The 27,543-nt window shown below is 45.0% G+C and overlaps 1 protein-coding gene across 1 annotated transcript in view; it reads left to right on the forward strand.

Annotated features, from left to right (window-relative positions):
• Window positions 1-27,543, forward strand: part of col27a1a (collagen, type XXVII, alpha 1a) — a 64,027-nt gene that overhangs the window by 12,553 nt on the left and 23,931 nt on the right. The window contains exons 4-14 of the mRNA XM_084572323.1: window positions 1,374-1,427; window positions 6,907-6,960; window positions 8,870-8,923; window positions 9,072-9,125; window positions 15,785-15,829; window positions 18,450-18,503; window positions 18,869-18,913; window positions 20,058-20,111; window positions 20,887-20,931; window positions 25,138-25,191; window positions 27,381-27,425. Coding sequence (XP_084428449.1) covers window positions 1,374-1,427; window positions 6,907-6,960; window positions 8,870-8,923; window positions 9,072-9,125; window positions 15,785-15,829; window positions 18,450-18,503; window positions 18,869-18,913; window positions 20,058-20,111; window positions 20,887-20,931; window positions 25,138-25,191; window positions 27,381-27,425 — 558 coding nt within the window. The remainder of the gene's footprint in view (window positions 1-1,373; window positions 1,428-6,906; window positions 6,961-8,869; window positions 8,924-9,071; window positions 9,126-15,784; window positions 15,830-18,449; window positions 18,504-18,868; window positions 18,914-20,057; window positions 20,112-20,886; window positions 20,932-25,137; window positions 25,192-27,380; window positions 27,426-27,543) is intronic.

Genomic DNA, 27,543 nt, shown 5'->3' on the forward strand with positions numbered 1-27,543 from the left:
TTTCAGATGCTCGTTCAAGTTTCCTCTACGTAAAATGCTGCTGCAACTAAGAGCCTTTAATTTTTCAGTAGTTTCGAATACATTTTGGAGAAAGCCAAACAAGTTACTTCAAAACAGATGTTTTCACACAGTTTAACTTCATGCATAACAGTACATTAGTCCAACTTCCTCATATGCACAGCCAGCAAGTCTAAACACCATAACTGAAAACAGCTTTTACCTTGATGCTGTTTCAGAAATGTAGTGATTTGGAAAAGCTTCACTGATGTGGAAACTTTATGACGCTTCTGCTGCTATCCACCTGGCTTGAGAACCTTAGCTAAAAAAACTCTTAAAAAATAAATAGATATGTTAAAGATGAGCAGGTGCAAAGAGGAAAAGACAGCAGGAGTAAACAAACAAACAAACAAGTGTAAGGAAGGAGGGTGGAAGCAAGGGGGGGGCGGAAGTGTCAAGACAGGCAGCCGTGTGTGTTGATGTTGACAGGTCTTTAGGCCACCATAGAGTACGCCGCCTGCATCAGTAGGGGTGGTCTCAACCATGGAGGTCATCCCTGAAGACATGGGGGGCCAATTATAATCGCAGTGCTATAAACCAGATCGCAGACAGCCGTGCTGTGTAGGCAGATAATAGAGCTTGTGATCGCAGCAACCTTTAGAGCGGCTTTTATGTTCGGGAGATGGTGGCTGTAGTTTTGAGCTTGACTCTTAAAGTTCATAGCCTTGTGAAAATTGATACTACAGAAACGGTCCAACTCTTACACATCAATAACTTTTACTTTATGGTAGATGCTGCTGCTGTTTTACTGCACTCTCATATCTGTGCCATCCCGGGCATCTAATTTAACATTGCAGTAAAGATAATGTGATGCATTTTACAGTAAAGAAAGCGTCATGTAGATGCTTTAACACCGATTCACATCCAAACCCAAAACTCTTAACGGTCGGTCTTGTTGTTTAAAACAGCCGCAGGCGCTCTGTTTTTCCTTACTTCACCTTTTCCTCCTTTTTGATTAAAAGAAAACGACTGAGCGCGAGCCTGATAAAGACACACAGGGGCATTGAGTGGCGCAGGAAATGACCTGTTATTTCTAGAGTTTCTACGGTTTCCTGCCGCACAGGCTCAGAACGTCTTGACGGATAAGGCTGAACTCTCATCACCTTGAGATGGAATTGCTTCAGAAGGAAAAGGTGCAACATTTGACTCTGCGGAGACAGTGCAGGCTGTGTGACGCGGGACCAGCTCGCTGTGGAAACACATAAAGAGTCTTAATAGTGACCTGATGGTTTGACGGAACGTGATAGAGGACGATTGCATAAGGTTATTTGTGTGGTGTATCAGCATGCAACACTGACTGAGTGATCTCTTTCCAGGGGCTCCCGGGACCTCCAGGGAAGCCAGGCCTGCCAGGAAAGAGGGGTCCTCGGGTAAGTCTCATATGAATCCCTACCAGTCACATCGAACACACCTCCATTTACAACCTTTAAAAACCTTTCTGTGTGGTGTTTGACCCCAATTTCTTTTTAAAGAAACGTGTCAATAAGCACATCTTTATTTAGGTTAGATGGTGTGTTTGTGCCTGTTTGTGTTTTTGCTGGCTTATGTCATTGATTGAAAGCTCAAACAGTCATAATAACCTGCTCGGCGGAGAAGTGACTCAGAAAAGACAGACTACAACAGACGTGACTGCCTAGAAGGCAAAAAGCCTGGTCTGTTTTCTGCAGTTACAATAATAACTTGCCAAGCCAGGCTCCCACATCACTTTAAATCCCTCCCATCGACCAGCTGACACACACAAACTCTCTCATATACTCACACACAAAGTTTTCCTATGCAGGCGGATTGACCATATTCAGCACAGGGCTGCGAGTGCTGACCTCCCACCCCTAAGCATAAACAGGAAAGCTCCTATAAAGACGGCCTTTCAAAAGGCTGCCTGTGCCACAGGATGCCTAATAAAAGCACTGTAAACAGACAGAGAACACATGGCTCCACTGGACTTTCTTCTCTTGGCTGAGCTGTTGCAGCAGGCTGCACCAACACTTCATAGGAATCCCATTCTGCACTAATGAAATGCCTCTCTTTCCAAGGCAGTTAAACAGATATAGTCTCACTCAAGGGTCTTCTTTCAGGAACCTCCTCAGTCTAATATATGGATTCAGACTGACATGTGTTTCAACCACAATAGCAGTGTATGGTCAGTGTAAACGGGCTACTGCTTAGGTCCAAACTGAAATATCTATATATATTTTGGATGGATTGCAAAGTGAATTTGGCGCTGTGAGCCAATCTGTTATACTTGTGATCCAGTGCAAACATTAGATTTGATATATTAGTTTCTAGTGAAATGTCTCAAAAAAGCATTGGATGTATTGGCTTGAATCTGGGTACAGACACTCAGTAATATGTCTTGCAATTGCTTCTTTATTCCTGTGGTGCTCGTCAAGGTCAAAATGTTCATTTTCTCTTTAGATTAAGTTCATAAACCTGCAAAATGAGTGACATTCCCATTATTTTTTGCACGCTACCATGCTAATCAAAGAGAACGTTATATAATGCTCACCTGCATGTAAAAACTACTAGCATTGCTGCTCTGGATCCATTCTTGTTCTACTCTCAGATCAGGAAGTCTTGACAATAGATTGATTTAAATGCATCAAAAATGAATGATTGGTGTCTTATGCACGACACAGTGTTTTTTGAAAAGATGTGCTTGTGCCTTTGTGTTTACTACACTACTCTTTATCTACAGTCCCCCAACACTACAGGAGGTCTTTGTGTGGCTTTTAATTAAAGCGATTTAAGCCCATCAGCACCTCCCATCCTGTCTCCTTTAGCTTTGGTTGGCGTCTGAACCGGTTTGCACATCTCAGCTCTAACTTGTCCTCGGGTGATGCATCATTCATCAGCACTATGCATCTGCCAGCGTCATACTGATTTACATCCTGGTGGCTTAGACATGGCCTTTGTCAGCTGTTCCAAACCAGCTGTTGAACTGCCTGTGGCATTGTCAGTGGAAGTGGTCGGTTTGCAGAGCGCAAACAACGAAAACAAGCCTTTTCAATAAAGAAACGCTTGTAAAGGCCGTCGGTTTTGATGCCGCCTTAACAGAGGTCACATGCAAACACGCCGCCAGCGTCTGACTCCCACCTCGCAGTCGTTTTATTCAACGCGCACGCTGGTACACATCCGCGCTCGCACGGGAGTGTATACACACGACAGCACTTATCCCGCACTGTGCAGCGCAGACATATGTGGCTGTGTTTACGACCTGCCTATATAAAGAGGGAGACAGATTACGAAGCTTTCCTGTAAACAAACGCGTTTATCAAGTTTAAATGCAGCTGCCAGTTGTATGTGCAAACACGGAGATGCCTATACACGCATTTACACACACACACACACAAACACGCACTCCCATGCAAACAGGGGCTTTTGCAAACTCTTGGCCAGATTAGAGAGTGGTTTCAATTTGGGAAGAAATTCACTTGTTGATCGCTGAAAGTAATTAACTCCAAATATGAATTTATGCTCCAGGCCGCCTATGTTGCACACTCACAGGTGGCGAATCATGATTTAATCTAAGTGTCTTCCTCTTTCTAAAAAAAAAAAAAAAAAAAGAAGAGCAGTTTTTGCTGAAGGGGCTTTGCTGAAGAAAGAGCCAGTCGCAGCAGTTTCCTTTTTCTTTTTTTTTTTTTGGCTTGACCTTCCGTAGCATTGGATTACTGGAAGTCTGTATGATGACACACAGAGCACCATTGAGCCCCAAGAAGCACCACCCATGAACCTTGACCTCTGATCCCGCACATGTGAGTGTGAGATGCCGTCTCCATGGCAACGGATGTCGGTACAGACTTTTTTGCTGAGCGTTCATGAGTTTTTTTTCTCGAGTCGACGGTCGGCGGTAGGAGGGTGGTGAGAGAGAGAGAGAGAGAGGAAACGTGGATGCGCCGTGAGTGCGCATATCTATCCGAGGGCCGAGGAGCCTGCCGGGTCAAAAGGGTCTTTGTCTGAGTGAAAAAATCCTCTGTCACCCGTCTTTCCTCATGCTCCCCTTCCAAACTTCTCCTCTGTCACGATACAAATTTCTCCCGCTTTGCTCCACCTGTAGGAATTCGGATCCAGAAGGGCACCTGGAAAGCTACAAATTTTCAAATGAGTAAAAGTGCCTCTCTGCTGGTCTGGTTCTTGTGTTTGTCTGTTTTGGTTACAACAGGTGACGGACACAGTTTTTACGGGTCTTTATAATCCCCAGAGCGAGCTGCGTGTATGTGTCTGGAACATTATTTTTTAATAAGCTCCAGGACTATAAAAATCACAGACCGTGCTCAAATTCTTTTTTTTTTTTTTTGCAGTCCCCTTTGGACACTTTAATACACTTTTCAGGACTACACTTTAAATGTTTTGGCGTAACATTAGCTCTAGATTTCCATCCTAATTGTCAGACTTGTCATTGCCATTACGAGCTATTACTGTTATTGTTGTAAATGGCTAAATAACACTTTGGATTACTTACTATTTCCTTTTTCATGCACTCTGGACACTGTATTTAGCTCCAAATCCATGGCTACGTCCAATCCTTGGCTTGTGAATCGGTTTATTCGCCCCCGTGTTATTACGAAGCTTTACTGTAATTTATGCGGCTGAAGAAAATCCCCCCCCCCCCCCCCCCCCCTTTTTTTTTTATTCGAAGGCAAGACACACACTTGAGACTTAACAAAATCTATTTTCCCGCTTTCTCTTTAATTACGACGTCCGGCAGCTTCACATGCTTTCTTAATCTAACGCCGGTCCACCCCACGTTGCCCCGTCGGGTCTCATTTGGCACTGCATCACACAGAGACTCTCTTTTATCTTTAATACGGCAACTGCATATACATTTAAAGTGTCTTTTACAAGCTGGTGTTTAAAGTCGGGGTATGTTTACAGCTTGGCCCATTAAAATGGCTTTTTCTAAAATATTCTGTGTGGGAATGTAACATTGGGAGTGATGTAATGCGTCCAAGATTTAAGGTCCACCGTCGCATTATATATATCTTGGCTTTAAGATGAGCATGTGGTGGAAATTTAGCAGATCCGAGCGTAGATATTTATATACCACACAGCAGCTAACGTGTAACCATAACAGGAAACATTAGAAGCTATGATCTGTTTGGATTTTCTACTATTTTGCCTCGACTTAAAAATTGGTTTAAAGTGCACAGAGCGAGCAGCGTTATGACCACAGGAACCACAGCAACGCCCTGCATCGCTCTTCGGAGGTTGGCGGTTTTTTATTTGATAGTCCTCCGCTTCGCCACACCCTGGTCTTCTCTAATTAGACACCTGTTGTGCAACAGAGGGGCACGACATGGAGGCAGGAGCGCAAGGCGGTGGTGCCAGCCCGTGCCTGCTAGCGCGCTGCCCAACTTGCGGTAAACCGCGGGGTTAATTTCGAAGCATGTAATTCCGACATGTCTCGTTTGTTTAAGTTTATTCTGGGGCACAGCAGTGTCCCTGAGTGCTGTCGCGACAGCTCTCGAGGAAATTCCAGCTGCATACGAACCGAAAATGAAAGGGGGGGGGGAGTGTGGGAGCACGAGAGGCGAGATCTTTAAAACTTGAGAATCCTTGGAATGAAAGTGTCCCCCAGTTAAAACAAATCGTGTTTACTGAGTATTTTGGATCTCCTCATCAAAAGTGTTTTCCCCATTAGTCAGTGCACGGAAGTGAGTATTCTGTGACTCAAACAAAATGCTTAGTAACGTCCTGTTCATTCATGAGAAGCTCAGTCAAGTGAATCAGACATGACTTTCATCAAAGAGGGGATTTATGCTGCCTTGTCTGTATCCAACCTCTGTGTCTGTTTTTGAACTTTAGCTGAATGGCTTTTTTTGTGAAGCCGTATAACCCAACCCACACCCTGTGAGTCCTTCTTTTTATCTCTCTCTCACTCTCTCTCTCTCTCTCTCTCTCTGTTGGATAATATAGAGCTGTCTGTCTGGATGTCAGTAGATGTTGAGCTTTGATGCTGCAGACCAGATTGCTTACCATAATGGCTTCCTGATTTGTTTTGACTCACCTCAATGAAACTCGGTGACCCTGCTCTTAAAGCAGTCGTGGCTCTTTTTTTTTCTCCACCCTCTCTGACTCGCTCAACCCTTGACCCCGGGACTGGGGTAGGTTCGGGGCCCAAGGGTGCCACATCGCGTGGAGGGCAGGGGCGAGGGCAGCAATTCAGGGGAAAAAAGTCACTCGGAAGAGGAGAAGGCTGACAGTCAGACAGATGAATGGCAGAGACCTAGCGGCTCCGCAGGCTTCTGTCTGTAGTGTGTTGCTCAAACCGAAGAAAAATCGGTGTTATTCGTTCTCCGGCTTCTAAAAGTTGCTCTGCTGAAGCGTCCCATGGGGGGGGCTTCTGGACAGATTGAGGCGGTTCGTGTTACCAATATTCTGCCACTGTAGATGTTTCCTCAACAACTGCCAATGCGAACAGAAACGCACACCAGGGGAGGAATTCAAAATGTTGTGATATGGGATGATCTGGATTGCTCGTTAAGATGCCGAGGCAAATGTTTGTTTGTGTGTTTTGTCGAGGGGATGCGGGGGTGGTTGAGTGTGAGGCAGCGGGGGGGCGGAGGGGGCAGGAAAACCACATCCATATGGTGAAGCAACTCCAGAGAGCCCCATTTTCCATAAGCACTACCCCCAACACCAACCCCAAATACCTCACCATCCCACACACACACACACACACATAGGAAAATAGGTTAAAATAGCATGAAGTCTGAGGTTCTCCAGACGGTCTTTGCCCCCCTTCTTCTCTGGTCTCCTTCACGGTAGCAAAGCCACGGCTCTATCACGATATGAAGATTGATATCTCAGCCACCTTTTGATTATGTTTCCTTCTTTCTGGCTTCTCCACAGGGCGCCCCTGGTCCCCATGGAAACCCCGGCCCACCTGGTCCACCCGGGCTCAAGGTACACACTCTTGGTCTAACTCGTGATCACAAGGGAGCCTTTCTTTTTCTGCCAAGAGCCCAGCAGCCATGTTGATTTTTCCACATGAAACGGGTTACATGACTGTGTACCTGCCTCTCGCCGCTGTTTATGATCTCCTCTTGCCTCTGGTGTGAATGAATCCTACGAGGACGTGTTACATTTTCAGTTTTTCTTTGTCAGCTGGAATCCGTAAAGAGAATCAAGGGTAATGGAGTTTTATGGCTCGAGAATCGGGGCCGTCTAAGTTCACAGCGGGGGTGTCATACCTGCAGCTTGAGACACAACAAACGCTGCGGTGCTTAACACTGAGAAGTCAATGCATTCATTTTAACACGTGCTGCAGAGGGCAATATTTTATTTATCTTGCATTGACAAAATATTCTCTTACACACGTGCCCTAAGCTTCCCATGCAACTCGAGCGGAGAGAAATGCTACGTTGACGCCGGGGAGGTTGAAGTGATTTATCAGAGCTCCAGGGAAAGACATTATGAGTCAGAAAGTGAGGACTCAACAAATAAATCTGTCCTATTTTAACGTCTGAACAGGAGATGACCCTGCCCAAGACGAATTCTCTGCGTCCCCCCGTGCGATTGTCTGGACTGATCTATGCCTTGGCAAACACCCTTGACCCCTGACACTGTGTACTCAGAGGACAGAGTGAGGAGCAATAGGTGTATTTAAAGTGCATTATAAAAATGCCTTGCTCAAATGACAACTGTGGTCACACTCCCCCGTCCACCCCCATCGGCACAGCAGCCGTTACCCCCTTCCTTCTCTGTTTCCGTTGCACTTTTCCAACCCCCTTCCCGTTACAGTTGCTGCTTTTATTTGTCACGTACCTGGGAAACACACTTATTCACTTCATCGTTTAGAGTTAAATGACAAGCGCTAAACTACTCTAATGTCCATACAGTAAATATTCAGCACCGCCAGCAGCTGGTTAGCTTAGCTTAGCATAAACACTGGGTACAGGGTGGATTTTATTGCATTTGGCAATAGATCAGCTCTCCCTTCGCCGGTATTTAAGCTGTGCGCTGGCTGTAGCACGATACTTAACGTGCAGGCATGAGAATGGTGTTGATTCTCTCAGATTTCGACGACATCCGTCACCGATAATTGTCCGAATGGGACCAATTTCTTTTTTAAAACAAATGACAAGACAATATCACACCAGTAGAGGTCATCTGTGGCCCCTACTCACACCTGCCAGACAATAAACCACATTTAGGTGAAGGCTGTTGGCATGCTAAAGTGTTTTTTTCTATTGCTAAAGCGGGAACTGCTTGGAGATGGGTCCTCGGTTGAAGGAATACTCCCACAAGCCCTTCTAAATATCATTAGTGAAAATGTTAATATACACAAACGGCAAGGAACGAAAATAATCAGTGAGGATTTGAAATCCTGCCTCGGCTGCCTTGTTAGAAGTTAGAAGACTGGTACAGGGCAGGCCTCTTCTCCCTGGCAAGCGCGTTGAAAGAAAGATTATGAAGTGTTTGATGTTTCGGGGAGTGCAGCACACATCTTTCCTCTTTCATCGTTAATAAATGAAACAAAGTTGTAAATGGCAGAGGTCCCGAGGGGAAAGGGAGGCAGTCAGCGTGCAGCGTAATTTCCGATCGCTCGCTTTGATGTGCCCGAGCCCCGTTATTGTTACCTGCTGACAATGAAGCTTGCAGTGTGTGACTGAAGGGCCACTTCTTGGAAAAACTTTATTAGTCACATGACAACTGGGTTTCTTTTTGTCACTTTTGGACGTGTCATTTATAGAGGAAAATATTTTCTTTATTAGAAACCAGTTAACCAAATGCTATGGATTAAATTAGTACACGAGTGGGGACATTTTCACCGATACAATGACGTCCTTTGTGTTTTGTTTTTTTCTCTCAGGGGAGAAAAGGAGACCCTGGCATGTCACCTGGGCCGGCACCTAAAGGAGAGAAGGTATTATATCCCTCCTCTATTTACACGCTGCATTAGTTTGTAACGACATCCTGTTTGGCGAGCTCCTAACACGTTTATGATTGCCGTTTGCACAAGCCAACATTCTTCCATACTTTGCTTTTTGATTCATTCTGGCTTTGTTATCCAGGGAGACCCAGGGATTATTGGGCCGGTGGGACTGACAGGCCAAGCAGGTAGAAAGGTAAGACAGAGCTTCCTTTGAACCCTTTCATCAAGTTACGGCGCTGCTCTTGAAAGCCCGTTGATGTTGCTGCATCTGCAGATTTTGAATAGCTTCCCCCCTGAAATGTTTGGGGGGGGAAGGCTACGCATGAGTCACTGTCACCACTTCATAGCCCTCGTGCGTTTGTATCACTCCTCGTCTGCTCCTTCCTAATTCTCTCCATCTCTTTCTCCTTTTGTGCTGCGCTTGCCGTTTCTTCCACATGTTCACTGGATCCTGCACAGAGAGGGACTTAGTGTTGGCAGGAAGGATGTCATGAAAGATGAAGGGGAGGGGGGGTTTGTAAGCAGTGAGAAAAAAAAGAGGATGGCGACTGTGCACTCAGGCGTTGAAACACAAAATTACCAGTGTCTTAGATGTAACTTAAGTCACAAATTGAGTGATTCATGAGTGTGAGGAAGAGAAATGTGGAACAGAGCTTATGGAGGACAGGAGCGTAGCAAGCTCGGGCTGAGCATAAATCCAAGGGAAAGTCTGAGTTGCGAGTGTGGCTGTATGAACGCATTCCTGTGTGTGTCAGTAAACATAAAACAGGCACAAAAATATAGCCGGGATGCCCGACAGATCGCCGAAATGCTACATGCTCCCGCTGCAATTAAGCTTGTGCGCTCACTAGTGGAGAGCTGTAAGTGATAGATGAATAGTTTTAATAGTTTAATACTCATGCTAAGTGATGGATGAACGGATGAAAGAGCTAAAAGTCACTGGCAAATCATCTTAAACGGTTGGAAAATGGCTTCTGACAACTTCTGGTAGGAAAAATGCAAGCTACCAAACCAACGTACAGTAAGCATTCGATCAATTTTATCGAAACAAAAGTGATTTATGTAGCAGTTCGATGCGTTCTGGTGCCTCTTGATGGTTGTTTGCTTGTCAGGTCTGCCCCTACAATAATCACTTCCACCTTCTCCCAAACAAACAGTCGTAAACACACGTCAGACGATGGCGGGGAGGAAAAGAAAAGATCCTATTAACATCTCCCAATCGCATTATGTATGGAATGCAGTCGGAGGACGCACGCGCGTCAAGCGAAGGCAAGGGAAGTAGCTGAGTAATTGAATATAGCAGGTAGACTGTATACATTTCAGCAGAGGTGCAAAGCCCTTCTGCATGTATTTGCTTTGGTCCCGGAGCTCTGTAGCAGCTACCTCAAGCTCAACATATGGCTTTTGTTAGGAGTCCGTGTGTGTGTGTGTGTGTGTGTGTGCTGCTGGTGGAAAAAAGCGTAAAGCCGGTGGAAAACATTTCAAACTAGACGGCAGTGATTTAAAGGCCCATCAGAAGATTGGCCAGTCAGCCACAGGTAACAGCTGATTCACTTCAGATTGGGCAAACTCATTGTTTAGCGTGAAGGTAAGAACACCTCGAAGGCGAGGGCTGAACTGTTCCTACTCCTTACCCGTGCGCGGCGCTTTCTACCTGTCTGCGCCGAGATGAGCTGCAGAGGCTCGTCAATTTGCCTTAATAAAGCCCAAAGGCGCATCATAACCCCCTACTTATCAAAATGACATCATCGCCTGTTGTCTGGGGGAGCGGTCGCCATAGCAACTTCATCAAAACACACACACACTGACATCATCAGAGCAGGCCGCAGGTATTGGTCACTGAACCACAGACATGTTGATTGTAAAGGAAACTTGTTAAATTAACCGCAGAGAGTCGGCTTCCTACGTACACAAACGCGAAGAAGCTCATTAACCCCCTTTTTCTCACTGCCCAGAGAAGAACGACGACTCGCTGTTGTTGTAAGCTGCTCAGTTACACGCTTGCTGTTAATAAATTTCCGTGCTACACTGCAGCGCTATGACAGATGCGTGAGTCAGAGGCTGAAATACACCGTAGTAGCGGTGCCGCCGTCAAACAGGCGCTTGTTCTGTTTCGCTTTTCGCCGTGCTCAGGTGGAAAGTCCCAGGCGTGTCGAGCCCCGATGCACGTTGCTCCGCCGAGACATTGAGGCCTGCTGCAGAGTCAATGCCATTTCGAGCCCTGCTAGGCCACCCTGAAACACCCATGTGCTGTTTCTTCCGCTTCATCCTCCTCTAGCTGCTAAACTTTCTGCGTCTCATTTGCTTGGACTTCTGTGGTTTAGGAAAACGGGACAACACCAGCTTTTCCTCTGTTTTCCTAAATATTTTTCCCCTCTTACCTTCTCCGTCTCTCTCACGCATACCAACTAATACTCACCGACTAATATACAGACCCTAAATCAACCTTACTTTGACGCTTCGGCCGGGAATTCTGGAATTTGACTGCCGGGTTTCCATGGAAAACCTTAATGGAGAAAGCAGTGGTGCTTTGAAAGTGCGATAGCAGAGTGTGATTTTACACCGTCCGACAAGCCAAGCATGTTCCACTCGGTACAACATTTGTTCTACCGAGCAGACTGCGAATGGCTTTTCAGTATGGCAGCCGGGGTCGAGGAGAGGGGACACGCGGAGAGCCAAACCTCAGCTCCAAGGCCGCATTACAAGCCACACGTCTCACCTTACTACATCCATCCTAACGCTAACCGGTCTGTCTCTTCTCACTTTTCAGTCTGTCTTTTCTACATCAGTCCTGAAAGCCAAGACACACTGCCTAGTAGCAGTGTGACTTCTGTTCACAGGGTTTTAAATAATACTGTTACAGTCAAATGGGCAGATCTGGATACAGTTTGCATCTAATTCAATTATGTTTGTGCATGGGTGGATGTTTTCTGCACATTTTTATAATCAAATGAATAGTTTTGGGTAAAATACTTTCTTGCCAAAAGTCAGGTGAATAGGTCATCTTGTTATATACACCACAAGTAGCAAGAAATGTGTTCTTGTTCTCAAGGTGGGCAAGAACAAGAACAGTTCACCCTGGGTGGGTCATTTCAACAAAAGGAGAAACTCAAGTGCCAAACCCCGGGGAAGTCCTCATAGGGCCATTCTACTGCAGCATATGTCACACACGCTAAGCATTGTGGGATATGTGGTAGATGGAGGATGAGAAGCACTTTTGTTATTATTTTCGGATATTTTTGGACGTCGACTGGTCGTTTTGACGACCGTGCCTCTCGGATCACGCCGTTCATTCAGTGTGCACCCACTCGAACACAGTATCCCCATCTCTACCCAGGAGAGATTAGCAGTCACACTGTTGCACGGATGCAGTCAGTGTAGCTTAGCATGAAGAAGTCAGCGCCTAGCTAGCTGTTGTTTTCAAGAAGCAAAAGGGGAAAAACTATGCTATCATGAGTTTTATGGGTCAGAAGTAGAGAAAAGGTAAACAACTTTCTTTCATTTAGTGCTACGCTAAACTAGGCTAAGCTAAACTATTCACCTCCTGTCTAAAGATCCATTCCTCAGATTGGAAGTCTTTTGAATTACCTAGCAATACATCAAAAAATCTTTATTTTTCCTCTCTACAGCTGTCAAACTATTCACTTCAAACATCATAGTGTTTTATTTTCTTGTGCCATGAAGTGTAGCTTTGGGTTTTGACTTGACTCGTACGTATTACGTTCATTATGGATTCAAACAGCTTCAGAACTAGATGTTGACGTATCGCCTGCTATCGTTTTGAACTAATGATTATTTTGGATTTTCCGTTCTGCTTCTGGCTGTCGGAGCTTAAGAGATGCAGGTGCTGTGGATGTCATCACCGCTGACCTAAAGCTATGAATGTATAAAGCTGGACATCATGCAGAAGTAACCTGTCTGAACATTATGTCATTAGGTCAGACATGTCCACAGTTTTAAAGACTACAAGTCTTTATTGAGTCAATATGGAGTTAGTTAGAAAGTCAATTTGAAGCTAGACAACTGGAAACCAATCCATAAACACTCACACAGACCCGGTGGTGTGTGGGGAAATGACTGTCTTGAGACACATTAGGTTGGGTCTTTGTTTATAAGAAGTCTATATGTACATGTGTTTTTCACATATGCCGTGTGCCACATATGTGAGGGTTTCAGGGTGCACAATGGTGAGGTACTTTGGCACAGATAAGTTTCCACGCGAAGCACTGAGCATGCAACAAAAACAGGTGTGTGTGCGTAAAGGTGCTATAAATCAATCCTCCAACTGGAGATTCCAAATGTAGCCCAAACCATACTTTGGCTCGACCATATCCCTTTACTTTGTACTCGTAGAAAGTCGAAGGATATACTGTAATTTCCCTGCAAAGGCTGGACGGGGTGTTTAATCATACTGGTTTTCTGCATTTACGAAGGACAATTTATCGCATGACATTAATCTGTCTGAAGCTCCAGACCCATTCCAAACAAAACTTTCTCCATTTAGCTCCTGCTCACTGTTCAAACTAACAAATCCACAGGCCCATCATCATAATTATGGGAGAATTCAAATCAACCATCATTTTCTTAGCTTTGTTTCACAAGTGGTGCAACAAATCATTGCTTTGTCTTCCATAGTTTAATCGCGATTCTGCATGCAAGCAAACACGCTCCTGAATCTGCGGTTCAGACGGGGGATGAGATGAGGAACCTTTTTTCCACTGGGTAGATTTCAACCAAATTGTCCACTTAGGTTCACACAGTTGTTTGTTTCGTCTGCCCCTGCCAGACATCTGCGTGGAGGGTTTATGTTCTGCCGTACATGCAACATATGCACGGAACCAGGCGATTACTCCACGCAATCATCTGGCTCCTTGCTATTCCGGGGGAGCTATAGGTGGAAAGATGAAAGCAAAGATTAATGAGGTGAGCGGAAGATTACTGCAACCAGGGCGCTGTCCAGCGGAGGCAGACGGTGGAAGACGCATTTTTTTGCGGCGTACAGTTGTTAAAAGACACAAAGGCTGTGCTTACTTGAACACCCACAAAGTTAAGTGTGCGCAGACTAGCTGGTAAGAGGAATGACATGTCACAGTGTGTCTTTTATTTGGCCTCCGCCTAAAATGCGCTCAGCTTTTCCCTGGGGGCGCTCCTCGGCTTAGTGGGGTAGAGGGGGCGTGGCGCTTATAGGGTGCTACCGGGGAGCTGTTTGTAAATGAGAAGCATTCTGGTGGGTTTTATCTGATTGAACGCACATGTTCGTTAAACAAGTGGCGGTGTAAACACGGGCAGGCCGGTGGGAATGGCTGCTCTCATTAGCAAGCTCGTAATGAGTGAGATAAGGATCTGAGATGGTCTAGCTGAGGTTCAGAGGCTATGGCTAATACCCAGGACCCACTGTGTGTGTGTGTGGGTGTGTGTGTGGCTATGGGACCTCACAGCACAGCTTGGGAACATAAGCCACTACACATGTTTGTACTATAAGTAAGCCATGTAATAAGAAGGAGCGTAACGAGGTGCATGCATCACTGTGTGTGTGTTGCTCTGCCCTTTTTGTGCATTTGTGTGTTCGTGTGCACACGTGAACATATGTCTGCATGCCTGAAGAAGGCATTAAGTCGCTACTCCTTCTAGAGACATGTTTATGGCCAAGGGTTAGGGTTAGGTGGACGGAAAACTTAAATCTTAAATCAATCCAATGGTTGAAGTCCATATAAACGCGTTTAGGTTTACATGCTTTTAAATGACCATCAAATAAATTCAAATCCAACACCAAATTAGCTGGTCTCAGAATGGGCATACATCACACACACACATTCCATCTTGCCCGTCAGCACCTGTCGACCTCTCAGTTTGTTTTTATGTGCATTGCTCGTGTATTTTCACCCGAGCTCCGAGCATCTCCTCCTAGTGGTCTTTTATCTGACGTGCACCAGATGTAGCCGGGTGTCGTGAGCGCCGCGCTGAAGTGTTATGCGGAGAGAACGGTAGAATGTTTAATTGTCAGGTCTGCGATTCTTCATTGCACAGTTGACACAGTTGCTGGAGCTATTAAAGCGCAGAATGTGGTATTTAATGCTGAGGATGGAAGTTTAAAGTGCCGGTATGAAACTGTTGGCCGGCGAGAGCATTCATGTAACACAATGGGAGCATGGGATGCTGCGTCCTCCTCCCTCCGCTGCACTCAGTTGACAGAGGTAAAGGATGGCTTACAGGAACTCTGGGAGTCCTGGCTTGGTCCTCTGGAGCCGTGGCTTAGGAAAACGGGACACCAGGAGCCTTTCCTTTTTCTTTGCCTGTCTGTTTTGATTTAGTTTTTTCCCCTGTTTCTTTTTCATTTTTCCCTTGTTCTCTCACTCAATCAAACTGTCATGTGAGAAGGCATGTTTTTTCCACCTTTGATTTAGTTTTTTCTCCTCTCTCTGTCGGGGGTCTCTGTTGCTGGAGTCAGCAAAACTGTAGAAAAGCTCTATGTCAGGCTGCCCTCAGCATTGTAGCGTCTGCCCTGCCTGCAGTGGGAGGGACCTGCTATCTGACTCAAACAGGAAGGCATTTATATCCTCAACATGCCATGATCCTGGCACAGCCTCCCCAGCTCCATAACTCTGTGAACTCTGCCAGTGGAAACTCTGATCCCCTGTCAGAGGGGCAGATTGATTCCTTGCAAATGGCAGAGAATTTGTCTGTTGGTGCTGTTAGTATTAATGTCCATGTTGGAATTTGCTCAGAACTCCACTTGTCTTTCTCACACACCAAGTGTCTGTTAGGATTCTCCTCATTTCTTTCAGACTCCTTTATCTTTCGTTTCTCCTGTCCTCAACTTTATGCTCACGTATCTCATTGTTGTCTCTGCAGGGACAGAAAGGCTACCCCGGTCCACCTGGACTCCCTGGAGAGCCCGTAAGTATCTTTCTCCACCTCAAAGATATTCTGTAAACTGTCCTCTCTCATGTTTATACTACTCTTCATATTCCATTAACACCACACTCACAAAAAGTGCTCATTTCTATATCATGCCAAGATGCGGTGTTATTCTCATTTTTAACACCGTCTCTAAATTTAATTGTTAAATCCACACAATCAGCTCTTTGTTTATTGCTTTTGGATACTTCCCTCTATCTGATGCACATCCCTTCACCTGTACCTGTTGTTTAAAAGGTTCTCGGTTCTCGGTTCTCGGTTCTCGTGCTCTCCTGGGTCGTTCAACCTCTCAGTCCGTCCGTATGTGTGCTCGCACCAAGCATGCCTGCAGGGCAGCCAGATTAGATTAGCCTGTTATGAAGCACTGGTGAGGACAGACATCTGGCCATAGCACTGTGCTACAGCGATGCTCTCCAGGATATCAGAAAGTGATGCCAAAGAGAGAGAAAATAGAGAGAAGAGAGCTGGATCAGGCCAACTAGGCCAACAGTGACACATTCATGGCTACTACGCCGCAGCTTTGGAGAAAGATTCACTTTGTTTTTCGACGATCGGCCCCCTTTGCGGCATTTTCTTTAGCAAGCATTTTATTTCCGTTTAATTTTCTCCATCCTCTATCCGCCCGTCCTTCTTCTAAACTGAAGAAATTTTGCTCAATGGAGTCTTTTATTCGCTGCTAAGTGGGAGGAGCTGTTTAGTTCAGCCCAAGACTATTTTTAAGTGTGGAGCATCCAGCCTTGTGTCCAGAGCTATTTTCAGTCAGGCTTGGCCATACTACTGTTTGTATTGAGGAAAGACCTTAGTCATGACCAGAAGAGTGGAACATTCCCCTCACTGTCACACAGTTCTTAGTGAGTCCCATCTTCAGGTTGACGTCATCACAAGCCTAGGGAGTTCCCGTACTACTCATCCTGGGGAGAACAAGTAGTCCTTCTCTCCCATTGATATGTCCTCTCTCTCGCCCTGTCCTTCTTTAAACGCCCCCCTCTTTCCCACAGAGCTTCTGCTGATGATGATGATCACAGCTCTGGACGTGAGTTTGAATCACCATAGCAATAGTGACTGAGTAATAAGCACAACTGTTTGGCGTTGTGGACTCCATTGGAAGCGAAGGCCAGCTGGTGTGCTTAAAGTGCGGATGATTCTTTGTTACTGTAATACACCATGGGCCGTGTTCACAATCCCCCCCATCCCTCCCCCTCACTGCTGGCCAGTTAAAGGTCCAAACCCCACTTCGCCAAATTCTTGTCTGGTTTTAACTAGCAACATGATGCACTATATTTATCCAAGAGAGGGAACGGCAAGTAGTCTCGTGGCTGCACGTCTAGAGTGTGTCAAAGGAAGTTTTGCATAAATAGTCATGCTCCTAGAAACAACCTGCTTCTGTGTACGTGTGTGTAGGCGTGTGTTATTCTTTCTGGCAGGCTCATACACCGATCAGCCACAACATTAAAACCACTGACAGTAAAAAAACGTTGACTATCTTTTGACAATACAATGTTCTGCTGGGGAACTTTTGAACCTGGCATTCATTGGTGTGGATGTTACTTAGACATGTAGCACCCACCTAGACCAGACCAGGCACCCCCTCACCCCATAGCAATGACACTCCTTAATGGCAGCAGCCACCCCCAGCAGGATGCAGCCCCACACACAAAAACGCTTTAGGAATAACACGACACAAGGTGTTGACCTGGCCTCCAAATTCTCCTAATTCACTAGATCCCAAATTGATAAAGTATTGTTGAATGATCCACAGAGGACCCTCCCCCCAACCCAAAGGCCCTCCACTAAGAACATTCTGTTACCAGACACCACAGGACACCCTCAGAAGGCCCATGTCCATTCTCTGATGAGTCACAACTGTTTTGGAGGCACAAGGGAGACCTACACAATGTTAGGAAGGTGGTCATAATGTTTTGCCTGATCAGTGTATATGTACGTACAGACCAAATTCCTACTTGGCATCCATCACTGAGTACATTTACTCTTTAACTGATATTGTAATCACTACATAAGTGAACCTAATCAACAATTTCAATATTAGGATCTGAATATTTCCATGTACTTACTTTATTCATTGAAGCCACTTTATATCTCAATACTGATATATAGTTATGGTATATAAAAATAAGGGAATGGAGTGTCAAATCAAAGTACTTGATTAGATTTTAATTGCATCCATCACACAGTAAGTACTTGTAAAACTACAAGTATAGACATACTCAGCGTGAACCAGCATGATCTCATCTCCCAGCAACCAGCATTAACACTTGTAATTCTACACTAAAATCAGGGATATAGCCGTGGAGCAAAATCTGTTAAATGTACATTGCCTCATTGTATACGGGATGTCTCCTTATCACGGTGGCCTAATGCTGGGAAAAAGAAAGCTAAACAAACTCCTTAGCGTTTGTAGACAAACACACTGGTGTTCATCCGCTCTGCTCTGCCCGCCTCTCCTTTCACTGCTGCCCAGAATGACCTGCCTGTGTGCTACCGTAATTTTGATCACCCAACCCCACCTCTCTCCCTCACCCTCTCCCTTCTCCCTCTCTCTCTGTCTCCCTCTCTCCCTCTCTCTCTTTCTTCCCTGCAGGGAGAGCAAGGTCCAGTCGGAAGCCCAGGTGCCAAAGGTTATCCTGGCAGGCAGGTGCAGTAAATCCTCTGCTGTGACTGGTACAGTTGTAGTCAGGGCCGTAGTAAGGGCAGGAGGCCAAGTAGAGTCAGGTTATGTTGAACAGATGAACTGGGGAAGCATATTTGGGTGTTGGATACTAAATTGAGATGTTGGAATATTTTATAAAAAAGTGTCACTGAAGCATTATTACCCATCCCTTCTGTGGGGATCGCTGGTGTTTTTGCACTATATTGCTTTATAAAGACCTGTGTTTCTATTATTATTTAAATATTACAATGGAAGTTGTAGACTTTGTCTTGACATGGGTAAATTAATTCAGGTATACGCTTGGAAACCTGTTGAGCTAATTCAATAAAGTTCCTCTATTTGATTTTCAGGGTTTACCAGGACCAATAGGACCACCGGGGCCCAAAGGCGTTCGGGTAAGTAAACTCGACATCATCCCTTCGAAATGTTCCTACTTAAGTTTGAGTTTATTCTCTAAATGACACCGGTGCTTCGGTGACCGCGTAGTGACACTTTTTACCTCGCAATATTTATAGACGAGAGGCTGTAAATCTCCCTCAGGGACTTGTTCAATTAGGGGTCACTCGCAAATATTAGTGTGTTGTGCTGTAAACCTTGTGTTGCATGAGAGCATGTATGTACACGCTGATGCCACGACATCCAGATGCATGCGTGTATGAAAAGCATGCGTGTACTCGGGTGCACCGGCATCCACCCCTGCACACACGAACACATTCATGCACACCCGGCCCGGCGTGTGTACCGCTGTTAATGATGTGCTAAACTTAGGAGCCTTTACTCGTAAGGTAAACATTATGTAACTGTATACAGACCCTCGTTGAAAGGCTGGCTGTTGATAAGCCTCCGCATACAAACACACACCCTTTAGATACACAATCAGAGAAACACACGCTCGTGGACACAATCAGATTTTTATGTTGCGTTCCAATAAAGGTTCTTTATCAGCTCCCCTTGGCTGCTCCAGAGCCTCCCCTGCCCCCACTGGCTGGAATTTCCTGTTTAAGCTCCGTATGAGGCCCTGCTGTCTTAAGGAGACATTCTAGTCCCCTCTCTCACTCTCACTGAGCCACCTTTCTATATGTCCTGCCCTCTCTTTTGCAGCATATTCCACATTGTGTATACATAAACCTGCTCAACTCACGCTCCCCGCTAACCAGCATCTCATCTCTTCCTCCAGTGTTCAACTGTGGTGTTTGTGCTTGTTTTCCTCCTCTGTGTGTCTCCACTGTACTGACAGCCCACTGTGATGTCCTGGCTATCTTCAGAGATCCCTGGCGTGAGGGTATGTGCCCTTGGACTACATCGTGGAAGCCAGCACCATGCAGTCCATGGGCATATACACTTGCCTCATGGCTTGGTTCTTCGTGGAAGCCCATCCTATCCACCGCCGGCCCCTGTCACTCAGCCCTAGAGCCAATGGGAGTTGCTGTCCTTCCTGCTGCTTTCATTGCATCCAAATACTCACGTCCATATCTCTCCTCTCTCCTCTCTCCTCTCTCCTCTCTCTACTATCATCCTCTCACCTCTCCTCTTCTGCAGGGTTTCATTGGAATCCCGGGCCTTTTTGGCCTGCCTGGGCCTGATGGCGAAAGAGTGAGTTCTATTTCCATGTATATCCCTCTCAAGCACAGTCCGTACTTGCAAAAAAAAAAAAAAAAAAAAATGCAGTGTGACCGAGCGAATCCAGCAAAAGACCCTATGAGGATGTCAACAGTGGCTCTCCTTGGCATTTCATTCAGCTGTCTTGTTGTTGTTAGAATTTAAGAGACAGTCCCCAGCTGTTTGAGATGCTGCCGCGTGGGAGTGTTATTGACTCACATGATAAAAGCCCCCTCTTAGAGCCTTTGAACCGCCTGAACTCATCAAGGCCTCTTCCTTCTGTACAGCTTCTAAAACGTGGAGCGATTAGCCTACATGCTCCAGGCGGTTACGTCAGTGCAGGGCAGGCTGTAATCAGGACCTCTCCATCGCCATCCGGCAGGATCGCTCATACCTTAGACGCACTCACAAGTGACAGTGTCTGCCTTTTTTTTACTCTGAGAAGAAATTTTGTGTTATGCATGTATGTATGTACAGTATGGAGGCCTAAATCCTTCGTAATAGGCTTGAAAAATGTTTGCAGGGCGAAGGCAGCTGCTCCTCACATCTGTTGAAGCATGAGATGAGAGAGGCTTATACAGCGATGGCTTTAAATTGTGTGTTTTGGGCTCGACTCGGTTGTGCCCAAGAGTGTTATGTTTTGGTTTCGATATGGTGTCCACACAATGTCTGACCCTCTTTTTTTTTTTTCTGTGTTTTTCTGTCTTCCTTTACCCCTTCTGCTCCGTATGCTATTCCACCTCTGCTCTTTCTTGTTTGAAATTTGCAGGGCATTCCCGGTGAACCAGGGAAGAGGGGCAAGATGGGTAGGCCGGTAAAGTTTTGTCTCAACATACTTTACAGATAATCTTTCCAAAGTGTGATGAATTGTGCTGCAAGTGTTGACCTTGAATGTATAGATTCTTAACCCTCGGGCATCATTAGGGACATTTTTGTCCATTTGGGCAAATTTTTCCTCTTCGCTTGGCCATCATTATGGCTGTGTTAGTGCATGTGGCACAATTTTATCTCTACACAAAGTTTGAAATTCTACTAAAACATTATTACCCTTTAGAGTCGTAAAGGACAAAAATGTCCAAGTCCAAAAAGCTCCTGTAAAAACTTAACTGATTAATATTTTGGTTGTCTGATCATTTCATTCCTTTGAATGAACCATGGAGCAAGATGAAGATGTTCTTCTCTGTGGAAAAGGGTCAGAATGAAAACATGTGGCCTGTAACTCCCAGAGAGAGATGCAGGAAAGTGAAACATCCTCAGAAGGAGAGTTTGATGTGGACTTTGTGGTGGAGTCAGATCATTCTGCTTCCTCTTCTTCCTCTCCTGACTTTTCCTCCGTGGAGTGGAGAAGACACAATGGATCTTGCAACAGAATGGACTTCAAAAAGTGGGAGGTTACCCGCTATGTTCCTGTTGCGAGAGGTTACGACACTATTGTCATTATGACAAACCCCACTGGAAGACGTGTAGTGCTAGTGATATCAATGCTTTCACATCGATATCACTCCGAAGCATACATTGGACACCTGACTTTGGGGGCCTAAGGAGAATCCACCTGCATCCGCTGGGATGACCACAGTGGAAAGGTCAAGAGAGGAAGAAGATGAAGAAGAGGAAGCAGAATGACATTTTATGCATAGGCCCTATAATGGGGAAATGGCTGATTTTAGTGTTGAACACTAAAAATGACAAATTTGACCATTTTTCTCATAAATCAAACCCTAATATTGCAGAATGAATGATTTTATTGTGCCATGGTTGAGAGATTAAAAAATCTGGTTATAATGGGAGTCAATGGGGCATTTTTGTCCGCTAAGTTCACAAGAGGGTAGTAAATTTTAAATCTGATGCTACACAAATATTAATAATGCAATCAAGTCAGTATTTTAGATAATCTTGGTCATATCCAAGAGTGATTTGAAAAAAAATGCCCCAGCTTCCCAACATTAGTGTTATGGAAAATAACAAAATTTTTGTATTTTTTTTCGTAAAAAAAACAACAGTGACTTTAAATAATCAAACTGGCATTTAAAGGGTTAAAATCCTCAAAATGAAGGAATTTTTGGTAGTTTTGTAAAGTGCTGAAGTGATTTAAGAGATTTATGCAAAAAAAAAGCAGAAAGAAGTTTTTATAGCAGTTTTTTTGGACGTAGACATTTTTGCCCTTAATGACTCAAGTGGTAGTAAATTAAACTGATGCCTGAGGGTTAAAGCTGCATGCTGACCAGAGAGTAAATTTTGTTTTTTCATTTTGTTAAGGTTTTACAATTAATTCCTTTATTTGGGTCATATTTAGAGCCCTTGGTGCAGAGACTGCAACACTTGCACATGTGAAAATTTATAAGGGCTGCATTTACGTCACTGTTTGAGACAGCTCAGTGTTTCCATTGCCGCTGGAAGGGTTAACTGCAGTCTGAGTGCAGCGGAGTCCCACCAGCCTCATGTCGGGGTCTTGGATGCAACAAGAAAAAGGCTTTTGTTGGAGTAAAGGGCTTTTGGTCCCCCCCAGCATGGATCCGAGCCATTTGGAGGAAGCCGTATATTCTGTTGTGTGTATTCAGATAGTGTTCAAAGTCAGTTTGACGGAGTGTTATAGAAAGAGAGTGCAACCCTTAAACACGCTGCTGAGATCATTCTGCAGCTGTTGCTTATTGGCTTTTGAGTAAATAAGGCATTTATAGGCCAAAAATGTCTGAACACACGCAAGCAGGCCGCTGTCCTCTTAGGCTTTTTAGAAGTGAACGTACTTGTAATTAGTCAAATGTGAAGGAAGTAGTTCCGGGTGCAGATTTGCAAAGTTTTGTTAGATTTTTGTGTTGCGTGTGAATTTTCCTCTCTCAAATAGGGCTGCATAACAAGACTCATGAGCTGCTTTTCTAAAACACCTTTCTTCCTTGGACGTTTTGGCACGGATCATATAACAACATTATCACAAAAAGAGAGCAGCAACGGTGTAGTTTTACTTTTAGTGGCTTCAAAATCTGCAGCATGAACAACTGTGGACGTAACTGGAAAACACATATATCACCGCGCTCTGATTTCGGTGCTCCTGCATGGAAAATAGAAAGCTAGGAAACTTAACAAGATGATCCCGGAGAGATTATGCTTCTGCTCCCTGATGGAGGAGAAAGAACAGAAGAACCACCTGAACCCAAGCCAGACGTTTTTAATGGCCATAACACGGCGCTTGTACTCTGTCGAGGAAGCACACGCGGCGACGCGCAGTCCACCATCTATACCAAAGACTCCTGAGAGAATAGATATATCTAAAACAGTGGAGAGCTTAAAAAAAAAAAGTTTCCAAAGCCTGCTGCCAACAGGTCTCCGTTTCAGCTGTTTGCATATATCTGTTTGTCTCTATCAGACTCATCAGTTGCAGTTCTTTCACGTCTGTCAGTGAGTGCTGCTGCCGTTTGATCCCTCTGGGAGCGACGAGCCGGGCTGTCTGACATCATGTAAAAGTAGAGATACACTAAAAGCTCATGTGACTCCCCTCAAAGGCTTTTTAAGTACTTGGCAAGGGCCCGTTTCCCACATTCGTCCTTAGCTTGTGCCGCAGCGGTGACAGCTGTATGATTCATCTTTTGGGTCGCTGTCATGCTTCGTGGATTTCGGCTGCACTCGTGCTTCCCCCACTGCGCACAATTTAGAACCATAAAGCAGGTTCATTCATAACACTGACCCCACTTTTTTGCCTTTTTTTTTTTTTTTTTTTTTGCGGCGGGGAGGTCCTGAAAGTGCTCTGCAGACCACAAAAAGGACTTTATAGTCTGACTGTGAGAAATGAAAAAGGAAAAATGTCTGAGGCTAATTTTCAAACAAACAAAGAGCTGCCTTGAGTCAGCAGATTGTATTTCAAAGTAAATATACATGCAGTATATCAGGATCATCTCCGCTCTTACAGAAATAACTGACATTTTCTGAAGGTAGCAGTAATCAGCGTTTTGAAACAATGCGCTGAGGCCAGAGTGGCCGAACCTATCCATTATGAGTGCTTCAAAAACGGTCTCGCTTTTTAAAGTGCATTGGCTCCTGTGATTTCTGCAAGTGCGGTTTCTCTCTTTCTGCGCCACCAACTGTTAGCGTAGCTCAGATTAGCTTCCAATTTACTTCTAAATGGACAGAGTAATTGCTTGGCTCGTGGTCTCTCTCTCTCTCTCTTGCTCTCTTGCTGCCTTTACAAAGTGTACTCAGTCAAAGTAGGCAGTGCACACCCTGCAGCTGATGGATTTAATGCCCTTAATGGAGCCATTATGTTCTTACTTTGTACATATTTCAAATGACTTTATGTTTAACGCTATATTTGACCCGGGGAAATTATTATAATTGCCGTGCTATTGCAGTAGTAGTGCTCTTGTGCAGTCAGCAGTAAGTCGGCGGTTGTCGGCGGTGTTTGTGAAAATGTGTTCTGTAAATATGACTCCACGGTTAAAGGCAGTGATTTACTCTTCTACGTTTGCACTGGTTACACTGAATGTCTGTAAACACATCCTCCAGTGATTCTTTTTTTTTTGCTTTGCTGCGCTGTTTGCACCATCAGTATAATTACCGCTGTGTTTAACTATAAATGCTATACATTAAAGCCGCCGTAACCAAAAATATTTTTATGGGTTGCATGATATTGCAGGCCGCCTTTCAGCTTATTGTTTTGCTTTTCTCTTATCGTTCCCTCTCATTGCTCAGCGTTTGGCTGCAGTGAGCAGGCCGCACGCCGCTTAATCGGCACCAAATGACAGACGGCTAAAGTTAGCGAATACCTGGAGATCATTTCAGAGTGTTTAGCAGCTAGAAACACAGATGCGTTGTTCATAACTCGCTCCGTAAAATTCTTGATGTGTTAATAAGCGACTGTTTGCTAGTAATTCAAACGTTTGCCCTTGCGACTTTCTGTTGCTCCGGATTTAATGAAGCAGACAGTACAAGCAACAGGACGCTTGCATTTATGGGACAGAACTCTTAAATTTAATAGGTGTCTGAGTTTGTGTGCAGCCAAACATAAAAGCTTCTCTCTCTCTGTTCCCAGGGGTTTCCAGGGGACTTCGGGGAGAGAGGGCCACCTGGACCAGATGGAGAGCCAGTATGTCAAACACTCACCACTCGCAACACCTGAGTTCATAACCGAATCTCGTGCTCGCACACACACAAACTGGAAGCGGTGGTTTCCCCCTCGTGCACACACACGCACACATACCCCCCCCGGGGTTTTAGTACTGTGACATTTTGGCTAGCACTGGTGGTTAAATCATGTGGAGGTTCCAGCAGTTTGTCTCTGTTTTTCTGTTTTTGTTTGAAGTCGCTCTGGGCCGGCTTTACTACTGTATTTAATTTCATCCCATGCCTTCCTCTGCTGCAGTTAATTTTACTTGGCACTCACTTTTCCCGAAACCTGCAGTGTTACAGTAAGAGTGAAACCAGTGGCAAAATGCAACCTTTTCCATTCACCGCTGCAGAAAAAAATCGACCACCAACACGCACATGAAGTATTAATAGGAGGTGATATCCAAGAATAACAAATGAGTGATTGCTCCCGACTCAGTAATGATGGGTCAGCAGACTGTCTGTGGCGTGTTTCTGTCCATATGGAAGGCATCACATGATCTGATTTGAGCTTTTACACCGTTTTACTGCTTTATGGTGTCATTCTATTTGCAAAGGTAGCACTTCATCAGTCGGAGTGGAAAACGCTAATATAAAAACATAAACACATCCGCAAGCTGCTCTTAAACACACTCTGAAATGCATAATAAACATAAAGCGTGTTCATGCTTAAAGTAACACTTCACTAACACGTCCTGAAAGCGAGCTGCCGAGAAATTCCCTCTTAATCCTTTTTTTTTTTTTTACCTGAGGGTGAGGCTCACCTTGAGTATGGATGATCCACTGGACTCATCAGATACTAGTCTATAGTTACAATAAGCTGATGGAATGCAATGCAATATATTTTGCATGTTCCTGGCCCTTAGTTTGTTGTTTCTCATGTAAAAAGAGAACATTTGGTGTGTTTTACTCATGCAAAACAAAATGGCACAAAAGGGAAAAGCTTCTGAGAGTGAGAATGGTATTTTTGCATTTAATTGATAGTCGGAACAGAAAGAGACAGGAAATGTGGGAGAGAGCAGATGAATGCAGTGCAGCAAAGGTCGAACTGGGAACGGCTGACCTCTCAGCTGCCAAGTTGCCTCAGTCGATATACACCAATCAGCCACAACATTAAAACCACAGGACAGGAGAAGTGAATAACATTGACCGTGATCTTGTGACAATTAAGTGTTCTGCTGGGAAACTTTTGGACCTGGCATTCACATGGAAGTTACTACACGTAGCACCCACCTAGACCAGACCAGGCACCCCCATCCCATAGCAATGACACTCCTTGATGGCAGCAGCCATCCCCAGCAGGATGCAGCCTGACACAGGAACACAAACAAAAACGCTTTAGGAACAACAAAAAAATAAAAAAAAACATGAAGAACCTGGCCTCCAAATTCACTAGATCCCAAACTGATCAAGTATCTGTGGGATGATCCACAGAGGCCCCTCCCCTAAAAGCCCCCCCACTAACAACATTCTGCTGCCAGACACCACAGGACACCCTCAGAAGACCCATGTCCATTCTGTAATGAGTCACAACTGTTTTGTAGGCACAAGGGAGACCTACACGATATTAGGAAGGTGGTCATAATGTTATGCCTGATCGGTGTATAACGTTTGCACATCATCATGCTAACCATTGATGAGGATCTTGAGGGTTTTACTAAATAATTTCTGTCCTTAAATTCAAAGAGCAACGTGAACGCGTCAAACTACTGAACATGTGACGAGGAAACATTACGAGCCACTAGGGTAGATTGTCTTGAAACAGTGAATTTTTGAGCCAACTCATCTGGTAAATGTTGAGAAATTTCACCTACAACCTGCTGGTGGCGCTGAAGAACAAATCAGGAGATCCTATTATCAGGACGCATCCTCTAGGGTCCACGAATGTCTGTACAAAAACTCTCTCACTGTCTTGAGAGATGGTAGAGAGGGAACCTGCATATTTGAAAAAGCCACAGTGGGACGATGTGCTCTCGTTCCCCTCCACCTTTACCTCAGACGCACACACACACGCACACAGCTCCCTCTCATAAGCTGCGATGAACACTGAGCCACTCTTTTGAGCATGTTTGTTTAAAAAAGAGCCAATAACCCCACGAAACCTGCTCCCTCTCTCCCTTCATCTCACTTGCTCCCTCTCTCTCTCTCTCTCCTCCTTTCGCCGACCAGGGTGACCTGGGAGCCCCCGGTCCAAGCGGAGTTCTCGGACTTATTGTGAGTATGGCATTTTGTGTGTTTGTGCGTCTAGTCTGCGTGCCCCTCGTTACTCTAAATGTCTTCTTTTCCCAGACACTTTCTCCGTAAGTGCATAGCTGTAGGAGACAGTGTTTAA

This window comes from Chelon labrosus, assembly GCF_963514085.1.
Source record: "Chelon labrosus genome assembly, chromosome: 22".
In the NCBI taxonomy this organism is placed as follows: domain Eukaryota; kingdom Metazoa; phylum Chordata; class Actinopteri; order Mugiliformes; family Mugilidae; genus Chelon; species Chelon labrosus.